General features: G+C 39.1%; 4 protein-coding genes across 5 annotated transcripts in view; 1 reads left to right on the forward strand and 3 right to left on the reverse strand.

Moving 5' to 3' along the window:
• LOC106523334 (X-ray repair complementing defective repair in Chinese hamster cells 5) overlaps nt 1-779 on the reverse strand; it is a 10,057-nt gene extending 9,278 nt beyond the window's left edge. Inside the window, exon 1 of the mRNA XM_014016723.1 lies at nt 706-779. Coding sequence (XP_013872177.1) covers nt 706-708 — 3 coding nt within the window. The 5' untranslated portion in view covers nt 709-779. The remainder of the gene's footprint in view (nt 1-705) is intronic.
• An 820-nt stretch (nt 780-1,599) lies between these two features.
• On the reverse strand, nt 1,600-4,749 carry tmem169b (transmembrane protein 169b). Its single transcript, XM_014016725.1, has 3 exons — nt 4,641-4,749; nt 3,793-4,126; nt 1,600-3,706 (listed from the first exon to the last, which is right to left on the reverse strand). The coding sequence occupies exons 2-3, from the start codon at nt 4,064-4,066 to the stop codon at nt 3,072-3,074; spliced, it is 909 nt and encodes a 302-aa protein (XP_013872179.1). The 5' UTR covers nt 4,067-4,126; nt 4,641-4,749; the 3' UTR covers nt 1,600-3,071.
• Nucleotides 4,750-5,126: 377 nt separating this feature from the next.
• On the forward strand, nt 5,127-9,596 carry LOC106523338 (uncharacterized). Of its 2 annotated transcripts, XM_014016727.1 has the most exons (14): nt 5,127-5,431; nt 5,533-5,589; nt 6,159-6,285; nt 6,407-6,496; nt 6,588-6,775; nt 6,852-6,894; nt 6,967-7,081; nt 7,179-7,304; nt 7,780-7,839; nt 8,439-8,629; nt 8,713-8,848; nt 8,923-8,964; nt 9,059-9,086; nt 9,155-9,596. In XM_014016727.1, the coding sequence occupies exons 1-14, from the start codon at nt 5,377-5,379 to the stop codon at nt 9,277-9,279; spliced, it is 1,383 nt and encodes a 460-aa protein (XP_013872181.1). In that variant the 5' UTR covers nt 5,127-5,376; the 3' UTR covers nt 9,280-9,596. The 2 variants fall into 2 exon arrangements, with proteins under 2 accessions (XP_013872181.1, XP_013872182.1); XM_014016728.1 differs by lacking the exon at nt 7,780-7,839.
• Nucleotides 9,399-19,130, reverse strand: pfkla (phosphofructokinase, liver a). Its single transcript, XM_014016726.1, has 22 exons — nt 18,847-19,130; nt 17,594-17,667; nt 17,436-17,513; nt 16,927-17,116; nt 16,673-16,838; nt 16,388-16,432; nt 15,498-15,606; nt 15,270-15,365; nt 14,996-15,088; nt 14,301-14,426; nt 14,137-14,201; nt 14,000-14,063; nt 13,773-13,919; nt 13,614-13,684; nt 12,901-12,988; nt 12,662-12,814; nt 12,353-12,517; nt 12,201-12,262; nt 10,968-11,079; nt 10,780-10,879; nt 10,598-10,703; nt 9,399-10,503 (listed from the first exon to the last, which is right to left on the reverse strand). The coding sequence occupies exons 1-22, from the start codon at nt 18,929-18,931 to the stop codon at nt 10,356-10,358; spliced, it is 2,343 nt and encodes a 780-aa protein (XP_013872180.1). The 5' UTR covers nt 18,932-19,130; the 3' UTR covers nt 9,399-10,355.
• Nucleotides 19,131-20,201: the final 1,071 nt, after the last annotated feature.

The raw sequence follows: 20,201 nt of genomic DNA on the forward strand, positions 1-20,201 counted from the left end.
CACCTGGACAGGTCTCCAGTTCACCAGAGACACCTGGACAGGTCTCCAGTTCACCAGAGACACCTGGACAGGTCTCCAGTTCACCAGAGACACCTGTACAGGTCTCCTGTCTCCATCAGGGACACAAAAGAGACAATCAACCATCCACACTCACAGAAGAGCTCCAGAAGGTTTCAAACTGAGAACTCTGGACTCAGATCATCTGCTGCACACAGTTCTGATCACTTATTATCAATAAGAATTTGCTACGATAAATTATTAATAATTATCATGAGGAGTCCTTAACTAGGATGTAGTTAGAGAATTAAATATTCATGTATGTGTAAATTTTTTACCATAATTGCAGGTGAGTCACGTAAATTCATATTTTTCTAAAACAAGTACCTCCCCCGCCAAGACCAATTTCCTAGGGGAAACACTGCATACGTAAAGATTTTAAAAAATATGTTTTCTTATATGTATATATATAAAAAACAGAACAACACTATAAATAAAATACCCTAAACACGGCTTTAAGTGAAACTAACAGGAGAGGGTTATGTCTCAACATGTCTTCCTGAATGAATGAAAGGTATTTCCGTCTGTTTTTAAAACGAAAATTCAAAATAACACAAAATATTTTGTAAACTCATGTACAATCTCCTATTTAAGACACGAATAAAAAAAAAGCAAAACTATTAAAAAAGAACTTGCTTTGGGACCTACCATTTTTTTTTCTTTTCCACCCTCTTCAAAGCCGATGTGTCACTTTGTTATGACTCCGGACGGAAACAACAGCTTGCTGCCGGGATAAAAAAACAAAGTTCCTCTTTACAGAGTGAATTCTTCTCGATCATCTTTAAGCTTTAAGCGAATCTGTTYGTTGTTAAATAATATTATCTACCAGTTATTTTAAACCTATTACATGTTAGTCAAACCGTATAAAAGTTTTTCTTCTTTGTGTGGCGCTTGGCCGAATGAAAAATAGCAGGGTATCAGGATGTAGGTCAAACGTCCTCCAGTGTTTCATGAGGCTCTCTGTATGAGCCTGTTAAATAAACAATGTGACATATAAAGAAAGTGAAAAACAGTATTAATTTCCCAAGTATGCAGTGTAACCCCAAAAATAGCAATAGTTTATACATCAATTTCAATCTTATATACAGAAATTAATCTTTATGGTTGAGCATCATTATTGCTCATTCAGTGACATTTATTTTCATCATTTTAATGCACAATCCTCCTACAGACTTACTTAACAAAACCTATGATCAAGTAAATTTTTAATTATTTTAACAAAAATAAACTGGATTTATTCTAATCCATTGTGTTGCTGTTTAATTATCACCATGTTGAGTTTGGTGTAAGGTGCTATTAATAAAACATCAATATGCAAAATGTGTTTTATTAGGAGATCTCAATAAATCTTCAACTCCGTTCTTCCTCCTGTCCTGAACAAGATCAGGGCAGAATTTGTGTTGCATTAGTGACTATTTTTTATTTCAAGCAAGCTTAAACTTAGGTTCGAAAGTGTAAAATTGCAAAGTGATTTGTCTTTGTGAAAAGATCTTAAAAATAATCATCTCATACTGCAGGTACAAATGAAATATAAACACTTCATTTCATATTTTGGTAACTTTTTTAATTATTTTGCATTCTGTAGATTCACAATAAATAATGTGGAATACAGATTCAGTCATCAACCACATCAATTCTTCCTTTACTAAATAAGGTTGTCGGTAAATACTTTTAAAAAATCAAACATGCTCCAACATTTGATTAATGTGTTTTATAATTAGAAGATCTATTTAATCAAATCACTGCTCAGTCAGTTTCAGACGTCAAAGTGCCGGAGTTTTTTTTTTTTTAAGTATACAAAGAAAAAAACACATTTAGGGAACATAAAAATATAATTGTGTAGAAACTTCCAAAGGTTCTTTAATACAAAAAATAGATAATTAGACAACATAACAACACAAGTAGTTTCAGGTCACACACAACACTTTAGCTGGAGATTTTAACACAACAAGGAAAGAAAAACAGCTTTAAAACAGATGGATAAACCAGCTCGTGCTCATATAAGTGCTTCTCAAGTGCTCAGAGTTTCAAAAAACAACACATTTGTGTTCTGGCTGTTCTCAACTTGACTCAATGTGTTTGAAATCATTTTAGAAATATCCGGAATAAAGCAGGTGTTCAAACGTATTTGTTTTAAAAAAGATAGCAGCACAACGGTTTCAACTAAACCAAAGGCCATAATTACAATTATAAGCACCAGTTATTAGATTATGTAGGTAGGCAGAATTTTCCCAGAGAGCCTTAAAAACAGTTGTTTTAAACACATCGCACCCTCTGCGCTGACTCACCGAGGTACTGAATGAGCGYGAAACTAAAGTTAGACTTTTAGTCAAGTTGTTAAAATTGCTTTAAGATGCAGAAAATAGATGCACAGCCTGTTCGAGAGGCAGAAAAGTGTTTTGGTCGATGTGGTGCAGATGATCGCCGCAGAACGAGATGAACTCACAAACTTTAGGCGGCAGCTGCAGCAGAGGTTGCGGGACAGATGCCCATCCAGCTTCAGCGACGAGCTCAGAAGGATTACGATGACGAAACAAAAGTGTGAGTGTTGCTTTTATAGCTGATGTCGTTGCACAAATGACGTAAATATTTTAGGTAGGATATTTACAGAGAAGTGAAACTTGGTTTGGTGAAGAGCACCATCAGCATGGCCGTGCAAGTCGAGACTAATGTGTTCAGAAAGGTAACCAATGGTGCAAAAAAAATTACTTAAATATAAAACTGGTCTTTAACAACCATTCATGCTCACAGTTCAATAATATTTATGTTTGTAGAAATAGTTCATTGCCTAAAGACAGTTAGGGCAGTGTTTCTTGAGTCTTACTTTGMAGCTTTTACACATCTTCTACTGTAGCTTTCAGGCAAGAAGAAGGTTCTTTCTTTAAAGATTTAAGTCAATAACCGGACCAACAGAACATCTTCAAAGCCAGAAAACAACCTTTAAACCTTGAGGTGCATCACTTGAAACTCAATGAAATCATTTGAAGTCAACATAAAAAATATGTGCCATCGTTTCAAACCGACGACGTCTGGGCAAAGTCACCGGGGGCCTTGCTCTGCAGAGTGCTAGACACAGTGTCTGAGTCGAGCAGCTCCACGATGCTGTAGGGGGAGCAGTCCTCCAGGCCCAGCTTCCCGCAGGCCCAGCCGCAGAAGCCTTTCTCCAGGTCTCGCACCGCCTGCCACCACTCGCTGAAGGCCCAGGACACCTGCACCACGGCCGAGTACAGAGCCAGCGACAGCGCCAAGGGCATGATGAGCACGGGGTAGAAGACGATGAGGAAGGGGCAAACRGTGATCTTGTGCCAAAACGTCCGCTCCTCGTTGTACACCAGGAAGACGTTGTACCAGGTGAGCGTGCCGTAGTAGAAGGAGGTGATRAAGGAGAGGAGGAAAACCACGGGAGCGCAGGACAGGCTCCACAGGACAACGTGGGGTCCCTGRCACACCCCGAAGGTGCAGGAGCGTCTGGAGCCCTCTCCCGCCTCGCACTCGGCGTTGAGACGCTCCTTGGACTTGGCCAACTCCCTCAGTTCCTTTTCCGTCAAGGTGACGTGTATGTCCACCACCTGGCCCTTCTTCTTCCCACGCGTGATGGTGCCTGTCAGGGTCACGTAGCGGCTGTCTGGAGGAATATTCCAGCCTCCTCCTGTGCAACGATTAAATCATGCGAGTCTTTCACAAAGGGTCAATTTAATATTAAACTAACACTAAACAACACGCCAGGCCTCTCACCTTCGCCTGTAGGCGTGCAGAGGAACTTTGCTCCCTCCTCAGTGCTCCTCTCTCCTCCGTCCTCACCGCTCTGCTCCTCTCCGGGCGCTCGCTCCACCTCAGAGCGGTACACGATGATGGAGTCCGGACGTGGCTCTTTCTTTTTCTTCCTCTTCCTCCTCATGGAGGGTCCGGCCTCTCCGTCATCTGCGTGGCTCGCTGATGCGTCTGATCTCAAGGAGACCATCTGAGGGCTGCTTTCCCCCTCCGTTTGAGCCTCCTCCACCTGTGCCATGACCTCTCTCTGACAGGTGAACTCTGGCTGTCAGGAGACTTGTGCTCAAATAATAAGCAGCTGATTGCAAGGTAACACACAAACAAGAGAAAAGGGGGGAATTAGGAAAAGCTGGTTTGTTTGTTTTTAAATGTTTTAGTGTTTAGTCATCCTGGCCATATTTTTCCTTTTATTTTTGCATGTGCCGGTGCTGACTACGTCCAGGAAATGTCACTTATCTGAATGAATGGAGGAAAATGGAAGACAAATAATGCACGAGAGCTTTGTTCGGGTTATGTGTGTCTCTTTGCATGTCAGCACTCATTGTTCAAGTGCTGCAAACTCCAAAATAAATAAATAAATAAATAAATAAAATCCCATCATCCTAACCTATTAACGGAATAAAAACAACCACAGACGAGCGGATCCATCAGAATGCACAGGAAAAGGGTGAAACAGACAAAAGCGAGCCTTCATACATCTGATCCCCTCCCATTTAAATCCCACCCATGTCCGCTCTTTTGTCTGCTAAACGCCAGCCGGCGAACATGAAATGCTACTTGAATGCTTTCCCCCCAACAAAATAAAATGTTACCTTTAAAACAAAAGACCTGAGAGGATCCGAACGGTGTGGGAATAAACCACCGGGTCTATCTGACACATCGCAGGAACAACACACGCATCACAACGTTGTGTTTTTGACCATACAGATGCGCTACGCAATTCACGCAAAATGCTTTCTAGAATAGCACTAATCCCGCCTTTACGTAAATTTATTACGTCAATCCCCATTCCAGAGCAGAAATGATGGAAAAGCTCATTAAAATGTACAGATTTTACGYAAATATACAAAATATTATGGTAAAGCTGCAGAATATCGCCTTAGCATAAATGTTTTATCGTCTTCTCCAAGGCTGATAGGTTTTTTTGACAACTCAACATTCGTCAAAAACGACAATGTCATCACAAAATATATTTTCAATACAATTTCCACATCTAAAAATGTGTTTATTATAATTTTCAAATGCTACAATTCCTGCAGAAATTCATAGTGATTTATAGCTACGTCATCGTCCTGCGTCACAACGCTTGATAACAGTCACGTGATCAGATAAGAGCAAATTAGCTAGTGTACCCATTACAGTTGAGTTTTGTTAACAAACTTTATAGTATTTTTGGATAGTTTCTGTATTAATAATTGAATATTATAATCTTTGGCATATATTTTAGTTTATTAAAAATATATTTTGTTTAATTTAAAGAAAATGTTTTTTCCCCCCAACTCTGCGCATTTTTAAATTAGCTTATTAGCTAACAAGCTAACGGTAAAAATGAATGAGGAGCCATATTTAACTGATAATATCAACAGACTCCTTTTTCAGTTGGGTAAGTTTATTATATATGCCCTAATTAGTTTGCTAGCTACTGACAAATTACACATTTCCGAGCTCTTGGCTTTTGAGTTTTACCTGCTGTTGTTGTTGTAGCTCTAGAAACTCGGGAGCTGTCTCAAAAGAAGAATGATATAAACCAGCAAATAAAAGGTACATCGTAATATTACTGTGTTAGCCATTTACCAAAAACAGCATTTGGAAATGGAGTCAAGCTTAATGTCTTACTATAATCATCACTGATGTCATTTATTTAAAAAAATATGTAATTGTTTGTTTTTTTCTCTCTCTCTTTTTAAAGTCTTGGTTTTAAGTGGGAAAGAATCACGTAACATTTCTAAACAAACAACAAAACAGTCAATAAATCTAAGACTTTCCGCTTGAATGTAAACAAACCCCTGCATCTACTGTTTACAGTTTCCTGCCTTTGTTTTCTTCAGCATAGACTGTTTGGACACAAATGTGCAAAAGACTCATGTCCTTCAAATGGTCACAATGAGCTAACTGAAAGAAACACATCACTAAACATTTGTTAGAAACACTAAGAACAAATTAAAATTACTTTACATTTCTTCCATTATATGTTCCTTCTATATAGTATAACATTTTTAGTTATATTTTTTCTCATCGAGCCCCTTGACTTTATGGCCTGTTCAGTAATTTTCTCTTGCTGAAATGATTGATCGGTTTCCTGTAAGTGTTATAAGTGGTTTTATCAACAGGCTGCAGAGATRACATTGCAGAAAATAAGTCCTCCATTGGAGCCATCCAAGAAAATCTCAAGAAACTTGAAGAACAAGCTGGTGTGGCGCAGAGCACTGTGAAGAAAAATAAAGAAAATGCAAAAACGTAATGTCAAAATGGCCTACATTAAACCTTGATAGATCAGTCAGTCACAATCACATTTTAAATATGAGTTATAATAAGTGGACTGACTTTCTAATACTCTTTGTAACCCATTAAACTCCAGAATGAAGGTGACCAACAAGCTGCTCTTTCAGTACGAACAGACGTTGAAAACAGAACTGGAAAGTAGAAAAGCCAACTACAACAACGACCTGTAAGTTCATCAGCACTTTGATTTATGACTAAAGAACATTTTCTGTGACTTTTATTTAGATAGACTATTTGTTTATATGTAAACCAACAAGGGAGGTCTTTGAAGAGAGGATTTCAAGCAATAGAAAAACACTGCAGTCACACAAAGATTATTATCACCAAAATCCTCTGGCTCAAAAGCTACTCGCTCGGCAGTCTGAAAAAGAAAAGATTGAAGATCGTATTAAGGCCTGGGACGATCAAATAATGACCAAACAGAAGGAGCTGGAACATCTCACTGGTAATAAACTGTTTTACTTCATTATCTGAGATATTTATAGGTATTTAAAAAGTTAATTTAGTTTGTGTCTGAACAGATTCAACAGTGAGTTCCTTCTCCACTGAGGAACTACCAGACAGGTGAATCTTCTGGTGAAAAATCCTTACATATGTATTCAGTATTTTACTGATCGAGTTAATTTTTGTGCGCAGTGCTTTTGGTGAGCAACCCACAATGGAACAAGGAGAAGAACTGGAGCATCAGGCAAACAAGGACAGTGTCTCCTCCATCATTGACATCTCTTCTATTCGTCTCGACCAGACGGCTGTAATCAGATACAGATTTTTGGCATTTTTAAACACAATTTAAGCAGATGTGCCATAAAAGGTAAAATTGTTTCTGTGGTATCAATTTAATCTTACAGAATGAGGATGAAACATCTGGAAATACAACCGCTGAGGAGATACATGAGCAAAACAACGCACAGGATCCACCCGCCTGTTTTGCTTCTCCTGAAAAAGCTAATGAGAAAATTTGGTCCTATCATCAGGTAAAATTCATYTTTCTTAAATAATTAAAAAGTTTTTTTATGATATTTTGATTCCATCAGAAGACTTTAGGAAAACTGCACATAAAAAGTTTAAGTTATGTTGCACATTTTATATCATATATATTTTTTATTTTATAACTACCTCATGGACATTTTACAACCTTTACACTACAAACGATATTTCTCTGCAATATTTTATAACTACTGCACAGAAGGCACACTTTTCTCCTTTAAATTTTTTAATTTCAAGTATTTCGTCTGTTGTTTTTTTATACTCGACTGGCCTTGAATTTGATTGTTTTTGCGCCGTGTGCATCCCTGCATTTCAATTTATTGTTTCAAATTTAAACTTAATTTTTTGGCGTTTGTGTGTGCAGATTTGCTGCAGCAAACATTTCTCTCCGATTTGTACTGTGTATTACTATGTACGTGACAAATTTGATTTGTTGTGATTTTTTTTATTTTTCTTTCAAAGCAAAGTCATTCAGATGAAATGCACTCTGGAGCACAGGATGAAACTTTGAAAGAGGACCAGGTTTTTATAATTCTCCTTATAATGCCTTACGTTGGTTCAAGGAACACTTAATCATAAATCTTTATCATCATTATAGTTGACCCAATTTAACCAGGATTGTTCTTTTCCAATGTCTGCCTTGGTGTAGTTTAGAAGAACTTATTTTGAACAAGACATCTACAGTATTAATATATTCTTAAGGGAGCTACTGCACTGACTTCATTATCCAGGCTTACAGTATCTCAGCAGTGAATATTTACTTAAAACCCTTAAAACACAGCAGGGCAATGTTTTAAAATTTATGAGGTAATAAGTTTTAAACAAAAAAAACGTAATAATACTATTTTTATTTTACTTTTCTATCCTGGTAGTAACTACTAATTGCAGAATAAATTAGATTAGTCAGATTAGTGTGTATCAGAGATGTCCTTGTTAGTTATTTATTAAGAGGACATTTTTCTCCCTGGCCTCTGTAATTAATTACATTTTATCTTTGGAGAGACGCCGTGAATTAAATTCTCATTTTTATACTCCTTTGTGAAACTCATTGTTAAAAGACCCGTTAACTCTCTGCCTGTCAGCGATGACTTTACACGTTTGTATTTTTGTTTTGTTCCCAGGAGCAGCAGCTGAGTGGATCAGGGGCAGACGATGTTCCTGAGGATGAGATGGGAGCAGAGGATGAGAGCAGAGGACCCACAGAAGAAAAGGCATCAGCTGAAGAGGACCGCCAGGAAACATTTCAAGATGTCACCCCTCAACCTTTCTTGGAGAAAACGACTGTGCTTTCAACCCCAGCATTTCAGTTCAAGTACGTTTTATGTTTTTTTTTTTTTGACATTTTTTAACCTCACAGGAGCATCTGACTGACGGTTCTTCCTGTGTTGACTTTAGCTTCAGCCCCAGCAGCTCTCCACATCAAGGCACCTCTGACACCAAGTCACCAGCTTTCATGTTCTCCCTGAATTCCAACGTAAGCTCATCGTCCTTTTCTGGATTTGGATTTGATATGGGCTCATCGCAGGAAGAGGTGAGTCGATAAGCAAAGAATCAATTAAATACAACCAGTCTTTGTTTTGGCGTCAACTCTGAATGTTGTTGCAGGACTCGTCTTTCACTTTCACAGATTCCATTTTCTCTGAGAAGGTGATGTTTTTTTTTTTTACGTTTTATTTATGTTTTTTGTCTAAGTGTACTGTTTTGATCATATATTTTTACACTATGTTTTATTTTTTTACAGAAAGCTGTAGAGGCAAAACCTTCAAGCGGTAAATATTTAATTAGTTTGTTTTTGCGATGATTTACATTTGTTTAACTCAGGTATCTGAATTTTCAGGTCCTGAATTCCTTTTTAACGAACCGGAGCAAAGTGAAGGTTTCCAGTTTGCCTTCAACACCACAAATCCTCAGTCAGCCAGCAAACAAAATGAGGATGAGTTTCCATTTTCATTCAACTTCTAAGAAAAATGTGCGTTTAGTTTTTTTTCCCCTCATAAGTCTCTTGTGTTCGTTACGTTGACTAATAGATCCGGTTTGGTCTTGGTCAAACACTTTGAGCAAATCACACAACAAAATGTTTGTAATATCGTCATAACATTTATTGAAGTTATAGCATCAATATCCATCTTAATACGTAACAGCAGTTCATAGACCTTTATAGATTTCTCTCTCAAGTACAGCAGCTGTGGCATTTACAACTTTTTACATGGTAATAAATTGTCTGTTTAAACTTGTTGGTTTGAAAAAGTGGCAGAAGCATTGTTTCAGTCTAAAAAAATACAAAAAAAAAATGGTTTCTTGAATCCCACTGTCACAGTATACAAAACACTGAACTAATACACACATTTACTGTAATATGTTAAACATGATTKGGAACCTTTTAATGAAGGCACCTGACTGTTTTATGGCTCAGCATTGGTCCATTTCTTTATSTAGGATTTTAAAAATAACAACGTAAATCATATTTTGTATGCAGTATTGTAAGATTTTATAAAACGTTAGGTTTGTGGCACACCTGGTTGTATGTAGCAGCAGTTTGATAGCACCTTGGAGTTAGTAGAAAACATCTCTGTATTTAAACTGTCASTTAATAAATGAATACTTGGATTACACTTTAATGTGTCTTGATTAACTGAGTTGTTACACTGACAAAGACCCTGCATTTGGAAAAGAGCTTAACGTGAGGTATACCCTACCTTCAGTCAAAGGCAGGGTCTTTCAGTTTTAGAGGCAAAACAGGTGCAGTATATCAAACAAGGAATTCACCCTTTGACATCTGTTTGTGTCGGCAAACTTAAAAAAAATATCCTAAATAAGTTCTAGAGTCCAGAATTCAGCTAAATGAGCTCAGATGCAGGTATAYGTTTCAGAACGAAGCAGATTTACATGCAAGCAGAGACTACTTTAGTTCAAAACCCACAGGATATGGTTTGGAGGGAGAACACTTAAACAACACATTCCTGAGTTACGACATCGTTACAGAAAGGGGAAGGAGAGATAAGGGTTGAACAGCATACAGCTCTGTGGTTTGATACAGCCTAGTATCCTGCATCAATGCTGAGGGAGCGTCGGGTCACGTGTGCGATCTCTCCAGGGACGTATTCGCAGAAGTTGGTCTGGTACCGGGCCAACATTTTCAGCATCGGCCGCAAATTGGACCACCACTGAACCGTGGGCATTCGATGCCTGAAAATTTCAGATCAGTGATTATCCTGTAGTGATTGAACCCCCGTCCATAAAAAAAAAAAAAAAAAAAGACACTCTTGTTTGCATCACTTACTCAAAGTCTGTGATAGCCTTCAGGTCGGTGACAGGGATGAACGAGACAACTTTCCTGTTGAGGCCGAGCACACACGCCGTTTCTGGTGAGTTTGCAAACACACGGCCTAAAGGGAGAAAGAAAACTGGGTTGTCAGCAAACCTAAGATGTTTGATTTGGGTTTGTGTTTTTTAGGAGTGAACCTTGTCTGAAGTTTTCCTTCAAGCTCTCCGAAATCCACTGTGTGGCCTTCACACCTAACTTGGTACCAAAATTTCTATCAAAGGGAGTCGGAGCGCCTCCCTACAACACAAACACACACACTGATTATGCTCAAATAAAATCTCTGTTGTTGCCATTAGGCAGGAAAGAAGTGTTTTGGAAACTGTACCTGCTGGAGGTGTCCCAACACATTGACTCTGCAATCAAAGACACCCTTCCCCTCCTCTGAATAAAGCCTGTAAATGAAGTCTGTCGAATAGTTCTGATGGCAGTATTCATTCCTGTTATGAAAAGGAAAATCGTCAACAACAGTCTAAGATTATTAAATAAGTCCCTCTTTCTATAAAATGTAATAAATCTCTGTCCAGTCCTGTTCCATTTGACAAAATGTAGATTAAATATTTGTGACCCATCACATCGTAATGAGGACCAAGTCTAAAAGTGGAATGTGGAGAAATAGGCAAATAGCGTTTTGATTAAAATATTTTCAAAAATTGCATTTTGTCAAAACATAATGAATAAATACCGAATGAAATGTATGAAATATAATCATGAAACAAAATTTTGAAGCATGTTTTTGGGCAGTAGCAACAAAAACCTGATTTTGAGGAAAAATGCCTTAAAATTTTGAGATTTTCCCTGTGAACTAGAAATGTTTTTGTTTCTTTCTAGCTAAAAAATCTCAATATTCAAATACTATCTGAAGTTTTTTCTATATATTGACATTAAAAATTCCTCCTTAAAATTACATAAAATTAGAATTCAGACCAAATATTCTTGTATTATTGTAACCAACAAGATAAATTAAGTCATATCTCTGGATCCAGGTATCAAAATGTAGCTTTTAAAGCCAGGAATCTGAAAATGTAGTTAGGTCATTTTGACCAAATTTGACTTAATCCTCATTTCGATATGATGGGTCACATTTAGTTTTATTTGTGCTTTTTTTTAACCTACAAAAAAGGTAGTTATTTAGCATATTAACAAAAAGACCCTGGGATAAACCTGTTTATCATGTCAGTCCACTGATAAATATCTCAAAACCAAATGATAAAGTACAACTTCAAATGTCCTGGTTACACCCAGTTGTGAACACAAGACAACAGCTGACAGTACAGAGACTTGCAYCTAGAGTGGATAATAATGCTGTGTGTACTGAGGCCCTCAGATAACATCCTGTTGCAATAATCCTAATTTAATTCTAAACCAGTTTGTGCAGAAATGCCTGAAAACCCATCCACATCACTATAAAGTGTGCTTGAAACTGCTTAAACTGCATTTTTGTGTCCTTTTTTAAGTAAAACAACAAATTCTTTCCAGCTGACACTTTTACTGACCATTCAGACAAGTTTTAAAACAAAAGACGGCTCTGCTTTAATTATTTGCACCAGGGTTTACACACCTTAAGACTAGACCTCTCTGAATGTCCTTCTTCATCTTTTCAGCCAAATGCTCCACATTGGTCTGTGGACAGGACACGTTAGGAGACGAGCATTACAAACTAAAAAAAGGAAACATGGCTTTTTTTTAATTTTCATTTCTTTTTGGTCTCACCTTGAGGTCCTGAATGTTGAACGGCTCTTCAAAGATGTAAGCAGCATCAGCGCCCACAGCTATACCAGTGCAGGTTGCCAGATAACCACAGTAGCCACCCATGGTCTCCACCACAAACACTCGTCTCTTGGTGCCAGAGGCAGACTGCTTGATCTTATCGCATCCCTGATAACGAGCAGAGTTTATAAAACAAACTTCCTGATTATACAAGTGTTTGTGTCGACATAAAAAAAGGCAAAACACTGAGCAGATATGTGATCATGTATGGAAACAGATCAGTTTGCACAAAGTGCACAGTTTGCTCATTACCTCCATGGCCGCRTTGACAGCAGTGTCTGCGCCCAGACTGAAGTCAGTTCCCGGGACGTTGTTGCTGATGGTGGCTGGGACAACACACATGGGGATGCAGAGCTCATCATAGTGGCCGCGGGCTTCATACAGCTGCAGGACTCCTTCATATCCCTGTCAGAGTGGCAGACAGATGAACTGCTGACACCGCAAATAATTCTACTCTGAGTTTGGGGGTACGAAGGCTTGTCACGGCGTACCTCAAATCCTCCGATAACGAGCAGAGCTGAGATGTTGTACTTGCTGATGTTTTCTACGATCTTCTCCATGTTTGTCGCAGGACGAGTTCTGAAGAATGGCAGGAAGATAGCATCATTCCTTTTCTAACATTTCCAAAGTTGGATAGACTTGGCCAATTTTTTAAAGTCTATCTTGCAACACCTTAAATGAGTTTACATTAAAGTGCCTGTGATGCATATTCTTCAAATACAAAAAAGTCAAAGAAAACATCTTTATATTTAAGAAGTTGGAATAATACACACAATTTAACCCCTTTTGTCCCATAACTGGCATATTTTCTTTTGAACTTGGTTCAGCCAAAGTGAAACAGGAAGTGACATCAAAGGGGAACTCTTAAACAAAGAAAACTCTCTGCTCTTTGTTTATTGAAATAATATTATTTGACTCTGACTTTTCAWCTCTGATAGTGACTCAAAATAATCTAAAGAAACAGATTCTTCTCTACAGTCTGGGTTGTTGGCTGTTGTAGCAACACTGTTTACATGCAGACATTCCCCTTTGACATCACTTCCTGTTACTTCACAGGCAAATATCTCAACTGTTCATCTCAGCGACATGAAATTTCTTTTCCAATATCTTATCAATGTCCTCTTTCTAAAAACATGCATTTGTGTGTATAACAAAAAATTGACGTCACAGGCACTTTAAGGAATTAGAAATTAGTCGTCCTTACCGTTTTGTCCCYAGCAGTGAGCCGCCCTGGCCCGTCCACCCAGCCACATTGTGCCATTTCATCTCAAATATCTAAACAGAAATACAAACGGTTKTCTCTCATGTTCCTACATGTTAATATGCTAAACTTCCTATATAAGCGATGAAAACCAAGCCTCACCGCATCATTGGCAAGCCCTTCRAAGCCATCGTGGACCCCGTAGACCTTATGTCCGTGAGCAAGCAGTACTCTGGTGGCTGACCTCACGGCTGCATTCATCCCTCCTGCTGGAGCTCCCACATTCAGAATAGCCACGGAGAAATTGCTCTGAAAAAGGGAACAAGAGCCAGACATGTTACATTCTGTGACTCTTACACATTTTAGAATAAAAGCGGTGATAAACGTGCCTCGGTCTGGGCCAGCCTCGGGAAAGCAAGAAGTTTGTAGATGTTCCAGTTGTTCTCAAAGCTCCTGCAGGGATCGTAGGAACGTTTTATTTGCATGTATGTGCACTGAGATGAAAGTCTCGAGTCTCAGCTCTTACCCTCCACGCAGTTTAATGGCCTCATCGAACCGCCCCTCGCTCATGGCCTTCTGCACCAGCTTAGTCTGCAAATGATGGAGCAGAGTCAACGACCATCCCCCTCCCTCCACCACCTCGTGCGCTCATTAAAAACCCGATCGAACAGGGAGGGGAGGGGGACTCACCATATCCACACACTCCATGAGAGGCAGGCGGACTGCTTGGTTCCCCGACAGGCCRATGACACAGGCCGGGGTCTCCGGAGTCGCCTCCAACAGGGCAACAACAGCCTCCACTCCCAGCTTACTGCTCTGAAAACGTGCCGACATAAAAACAGAATGAAGCAAGGTCTGTTCAGGTCTTTCCACCGTGGTCACCGTGAAAGCCAATCTGATCATTTATGATGTTTGGTGTGGCAACGGTCAGAACCATATTTTATATGATTAAGTTTGGCCATATTCCACCGGCCCTGGGAGCTCATAAACTGAGGGTTGCAAGTGTTTTATACATGGCGCAGTGAAGCGACAAGTTCACTGAGCTATAAATAGGGGAGAGCAAACAAATGGTCCAGTGTAGCTGAACTTAATCGACAGAGCTTTGGGGCAAAATAAAAAAAAAGGCAGATGAACCAAAGACAGTTTGAGTAGATAAAAACTGGACTTGGACACAATTAGTGAACTACTTTCACCTTTATGCAACCCTGCCTGCAMACATCGCGATGCCACACTGCTAAAACACAACACGTTAAATACCYGAGAGCCTTCGTTTGGTCAGATCTGATCAAACATCTTCAAGAACCAAAGATGTTTCCCCTTTTCACAGTGATCAAAATGGACCAAATTTGAATGAGACAGGTATATATATAATAATAACAACTCACCAGTATTCTGTCAAACGCAGATGGAAGGCCTCCCCGCTGGACGTGGCCGAGCACAGTCACTCTGGTGTCGTAGCCCATCCTTTTTATCACCAGCTGCAAACAAAGAACGCATCAATTTGTACTACGAGTTCAACTACACTCTAATTTTAATAAAATCGTACTTGACGTTTAAAAATAAACAAAGATAAGCGGCTTGTGTAACTACAGGTGTCACATTACACTGGCACAGATCTAATTAAAAAGCACAAACATAATATAAAACGATAAAACTCACATCTTTTATGTAATCTGAAGAGATGGGTTTGCCATGTGAATCTATGGCTCCCTCTGCAACTATTATAATGTTCAGTCTTGACCCCTTCGTGCGGCTCTGAAAGTCGACAAAAACACATTTTAGTTACATTAATTAGGACAAACTATTTACATGTCTACTTAAAATAGATTAAATATATCGCCACAGTGGTTTTTATTTATTTATTTATTTTTAATGAACGTGTCCTACCCTTTCAAGACGTGCGCACATGTGATCCTCCCAGCCCTCCACCGGAGGAGACTCTGGGATGAAAAGCCAGTCTGCTCCAGATGCCAGCGCTGACACCAAGGCCAGATATCTTCAGCAACAACAAAATAACATTAATGTCCTTTATTTATTAGTAGTGTATGAAGAACGGTAGGCAGGGTTCATTTCAGCAAGTTAAATTTAAGACCTTTAAGTCTTTTTAAGACCATTACGACTGACATTTAAGACCAAACCGACGCATAAACAGAAACATTCAAATGGTCCCAGAAATTTAAAAAACATAAAAACATTTTATTGCTATCACTTTAGCTATTAAAGAATATTTCATTTTAATACAAGAACACTAAATTATTTTAACGAAACGGTCATATCGATGAGACCTTCATATTGACTGCTGTGGACCGCTTCCAACAGAGTGTAAAAATCACGGATATGAAGCCGAGTCTCATTGGAAACACACTTTCCCATGTTCAAACGACAAGCAGTGGACATGCCTGAAATCTTTGTTTTTTGGGTGGGTGAACAAGTYGCCGTAYGCGGGGTGCTGTAGCGGCAAAAAGGTCCAAAACATGGAAGTAAACGGTGCCATTTTTTTGCCTGCAGTTATCACAGGATTTGTAGTTTAGTCGCGTACCAAGACCGGTAACAAACTTAGCACTTCAAAGTCTGATTACGGCACATTAATCTGTTTATTTATGCAGCAAACGCTTCTCRGGAATGTTGACAAAATTAAATTTAARACCTTGGATGAAAATCTGGGTGTTTTWAAGACTTTTTTTAGGCCTAAAATTTTGATTTTCAAATTTGAGWCTTTAGRCTTTTTAAGGTCCTGCATGAACCCTGGGCAGGGAAATGAGAAAAGGGTTGCTCACCCACAGTGGCGGCCCATGACTTCAAGAACAAACGTGCGCTGGTGGCTGTAGGAAAGAGTGAAACAGATAGTTTGTAATTACGCACAATTTCCAACCAAACTGTGACAAACCATTCGTCTACACAAAGAGACAGATCACTAATACGATGAACATTAGCAGCAGATGATCAGATTTAGGAAGCAGGAAGCAAAGAATATTAAATTCCCTGTTGCTCAACCAGTAACAGCAGTTCCACAATCAAGTTCATTAAGAAATATTTAATAACTTCACTATATTGAGCCTCACCTCTGAGCCGTGGTCATGATGGCATCAATGATCTCCATGATGCGATGCAGAGCAGAGTCGGCCCCGATGGTCATGTCGGTGCCACAGAAGTCGTTGTCTATGGAGCCCACGAGCCCGACGATGTTCAGGTGGCTGTGCTGCTTGGCCAGCGTGTCTGTGATCCTTCCTGAACACACACACACACACATGCATGAACTCAAATTAACTTCACYCCGTGTGTTCAATTCGGACTGTTAGACAATGAGCAGTTTTACCTTTCTGCACGAGCTCGTCCAGCAGGCCGCTCCACTCGCTGCGGAAGGTGTTGGCTCCGGTGAGGCTGCCGTCGCCGCCGCACACGCACAGGTTGGTGATGCCTTTCTTCACCAGGTTGAAGGCGGCGGAAATCCTACCCTCGCGGGTCGTGAAGGCCTTGCAGCGGGCGCTACCGATCACCGTCCCGCCCTGCAGCAGAAACGTCAAGGAAAAAAAAAAAAACAGGATGATGCAGCGGTGCTTCCTAAGTTTGGACTCATGACTCAAAAAAAAATAGGAAACCAGAAAGACGTAAGGCTTTATAAATAACCACTTCAACACTACAGAGTTGCAAAATGAGAGTGCATGGGTAATCAAATTCAAATAGCTAATAAATAAACTTGAATTAGGCGACAAAACGTTTGCTTAACAAGAGTTTATGGTGCGACTAATAACACTGATGTTTGCCCATGTCCACCGAGTCTGCTGTGAGAATGGCCTTTTATTACCGTAATATATTCCAACCTACCAGCTGAATAATGTTGCTCACACTTTGCCAGTGGGCTAACGTGATGTTGTCTCCACCATCAACCAAACCCTGGTACCCCTGAAAGAAACGGTCACAGGAAGAACGTGATGCATCGCAGCTGAACAGAAGCTGGCTGTGTGTCATAAAGGTGCGTGTACCTCATGGATGAGATAGACCTTGGCCCCCACRTAAATCCCCATCCTGGCCACAGCTCGGACGGCGGCGTTCATCCCTGGGTGCACAAGAAGCGTTACGCTCAATTCCACCTTTTGATTTGCACATTGTGTTGCACCATGGTTCCTTATGAGGAAATCAAACTGTTCGCTGGATTTCTTTATCAGGTATTGTGCAAAGGTGCCATTGGTTCAGTAAGGACTGTAGTGAGAGCCCTTTAAAAAAGATTTGCATGAATCTAATCCTTCTATTTTTACATAATCATATGAGCRTTTGGGCTGCCTGTGATTATTTTTGCAGAGTCATCACAACTTTTGCCTCACTTGCTCTGGGGAAACAAACAGAAAAATCWGTTTTTAAAATCACAAAATCTGCAGCTTTACACCTGCTTCTGCTTTTTACCTTCCAATAACCTATTGGCTGTATTTTAATGAGAATTAAGGATTTGAATAGAAGAAAYGCAGCTTCAAATAACTCAGTTACTTGAAGTAATGCATTTGCAACAAAACAGGAAACCAGTACAACTGATTTAAAGCTAAAAAGTATATTAAAAAGGCAGAACATATAAGTTTTGAATGTTTATTCATAAGGACTTATTAGATCTTTAAGTGCTTTAGTGATAGTCATATTTGTTGACAGGTTGCAGCTACTATAAATGATCAATTCATCCAATAAACACAAAATCTGATGTGTTTAAATTCTAATGAGTGATCTAAAAYCTGGATTGCTCATTAACTATAGCTGGTTAGAGACTGGCTCAGATTTATCACTTTAAATTTGGCATACTGCAGTGATTTCACAGTTTTGTATTTTTGATTGTGTGTAAATTATTTTCCACAGAAATAAGCAGCTTGTTCACTTGTGAGGTAAATAATTGAACAGGTAGGCGTGTCAAATTCCAACACATGCAGATCCACTGCCCTGACCAACAGAGGGCCTCATGTTTCACAGAGGGCCGCTAATCCCAATCCCATAAAAGCACCCTGAACAATTGATTTGCATACAATAATATAGTATGCATGTGCCACTTGTGTCCATTTACCAATGAGTGGATTATTAACTAGATATTTTATAAATTGCATTGCTGTTACAAGAGCAGATTCAGTAAAATATAAATAAATAAATACATCCGTCGCTGTGTAAACAAAGCCCCTCTCGGTTGGTAGGCCTACAGATTAGGAAACCCAGCTACAAATTAAARCTGTTTTAATGCGACCTGTGTTGCGTTTAAGGTCACCTTGTGCATCTCCACCGCTGGTCAGCACCGCCATGGCCCGACCAGCCCCAGTCATCTTCAGCTTCTCCAAATCCATCGAAGACATCTTGACCCGCTCACCTCACGATAAAAAAAACTGGGTGACAAAAAAAATGTTTATATATATATTTTTTTTCTTTAAATACCGTTAGCTTAAAAAGCACGCTGCAGTCGTTCATGCGTACTGCTCCAGCTGTAGTAGCTTCCTTGTTGGCGGCGGGTTTTAATAGAACCGTGAATCCCCCCAAACAAAACACCTCCGAGCTCTGGCTCCGCCCACTACAACAAAGGGAGTGGATAAAGTGCGTTTATTCTACAACTCGGCTCCGCCCGGAGCAGATTGTTTACTTTTGGTCACCCCGCCTGAACCTCACTCCCATGTACCAGGTCGATGCAACACGAATTAATTTCATCAAATGGGATTACGCTRATCGTATCAAACGAGATACGGGTTTGGAAACTGCCACACCCCCTCAAAACAAAAGACAAATTATTTCTATTTTAAAACGCGACTTTGTGTTGATCAGGTGAGTTTGAGTCCAGTTTCGGCTGCCTGCAGATCTTTATCGAACGTCAGTCAGTGAAGAGGCGGGGTTTAGAAACACCGCAATCTGTTGTAAACGTGACTGAGCGCACAGCAGCAGCTGACGTCTGGGAAATACTGTAGTATTTCTGCAAAATACTATCAAATCACAGCGGAATACTATGGGATTCAAAAGATAATTCCGCACAACACTGTTCATATATATAATTCATTTTCATACATAAAAATCACAGCTTCTCTTTAAAGAAATATTAAAAACAAATTCATAATGTACCTGTTGACTAAAATATTGTACTTTAACTAATATAAACTTCTAATTAACGCAATTGTACATTCTATTGTGTTTTAAATATATTTTAATGTTTTAGAAGTAAGTAAATATTTAACAAGTTATACATAAAAACAGTGAATTTTGTCAAAATTCAATATATTCCACAGAAACACATCACAAGGATAAAAAAGACATAAAGAGTATGTTCTTAGCAATTTTCTTAAATAGTCATAAACTCTTCTTTGATTTTACTAATGATAAAGATGTATGGTACCAGGAGTGGGGTAAGAATAAGAAGCAACACAAATTGGATGCAATGAAACCGCCAAGTCCGTTGAAACTGTGTGTTGAAATGTGTTTGTGTGTATTAGATTTGTTGAGTTCAAAAATGCAAGATTTCATTTCATTTTGCTAAGACTTTTGTTAAGCAGAACAGTGCTAAAGAACATTTTGGTGCAATATTTGACATGTTTAATATTTAGAAAGATTGTTATGATTTATACAAAGTTAGAGTATAATAAG

Source organism: Austrofundulus limnaeus, unplaced genomic scaffold, assembly GCF_001266775.1.
Source record: "Austrofundulus limnaeus strain Quisiro unplaced genomic scaffold, Austrofundulus_limnaeus-1.0 Scaffold152, whole genome shotgun sequence".
In the NCBI taxonomy this organism is placed as follows: Eukaryota; Metazoa; Chordata; class Actinopteri; order Cyprinodontiformes; family Rivulidae; genus Austrofundulus; species Austrofundulus limnaeus.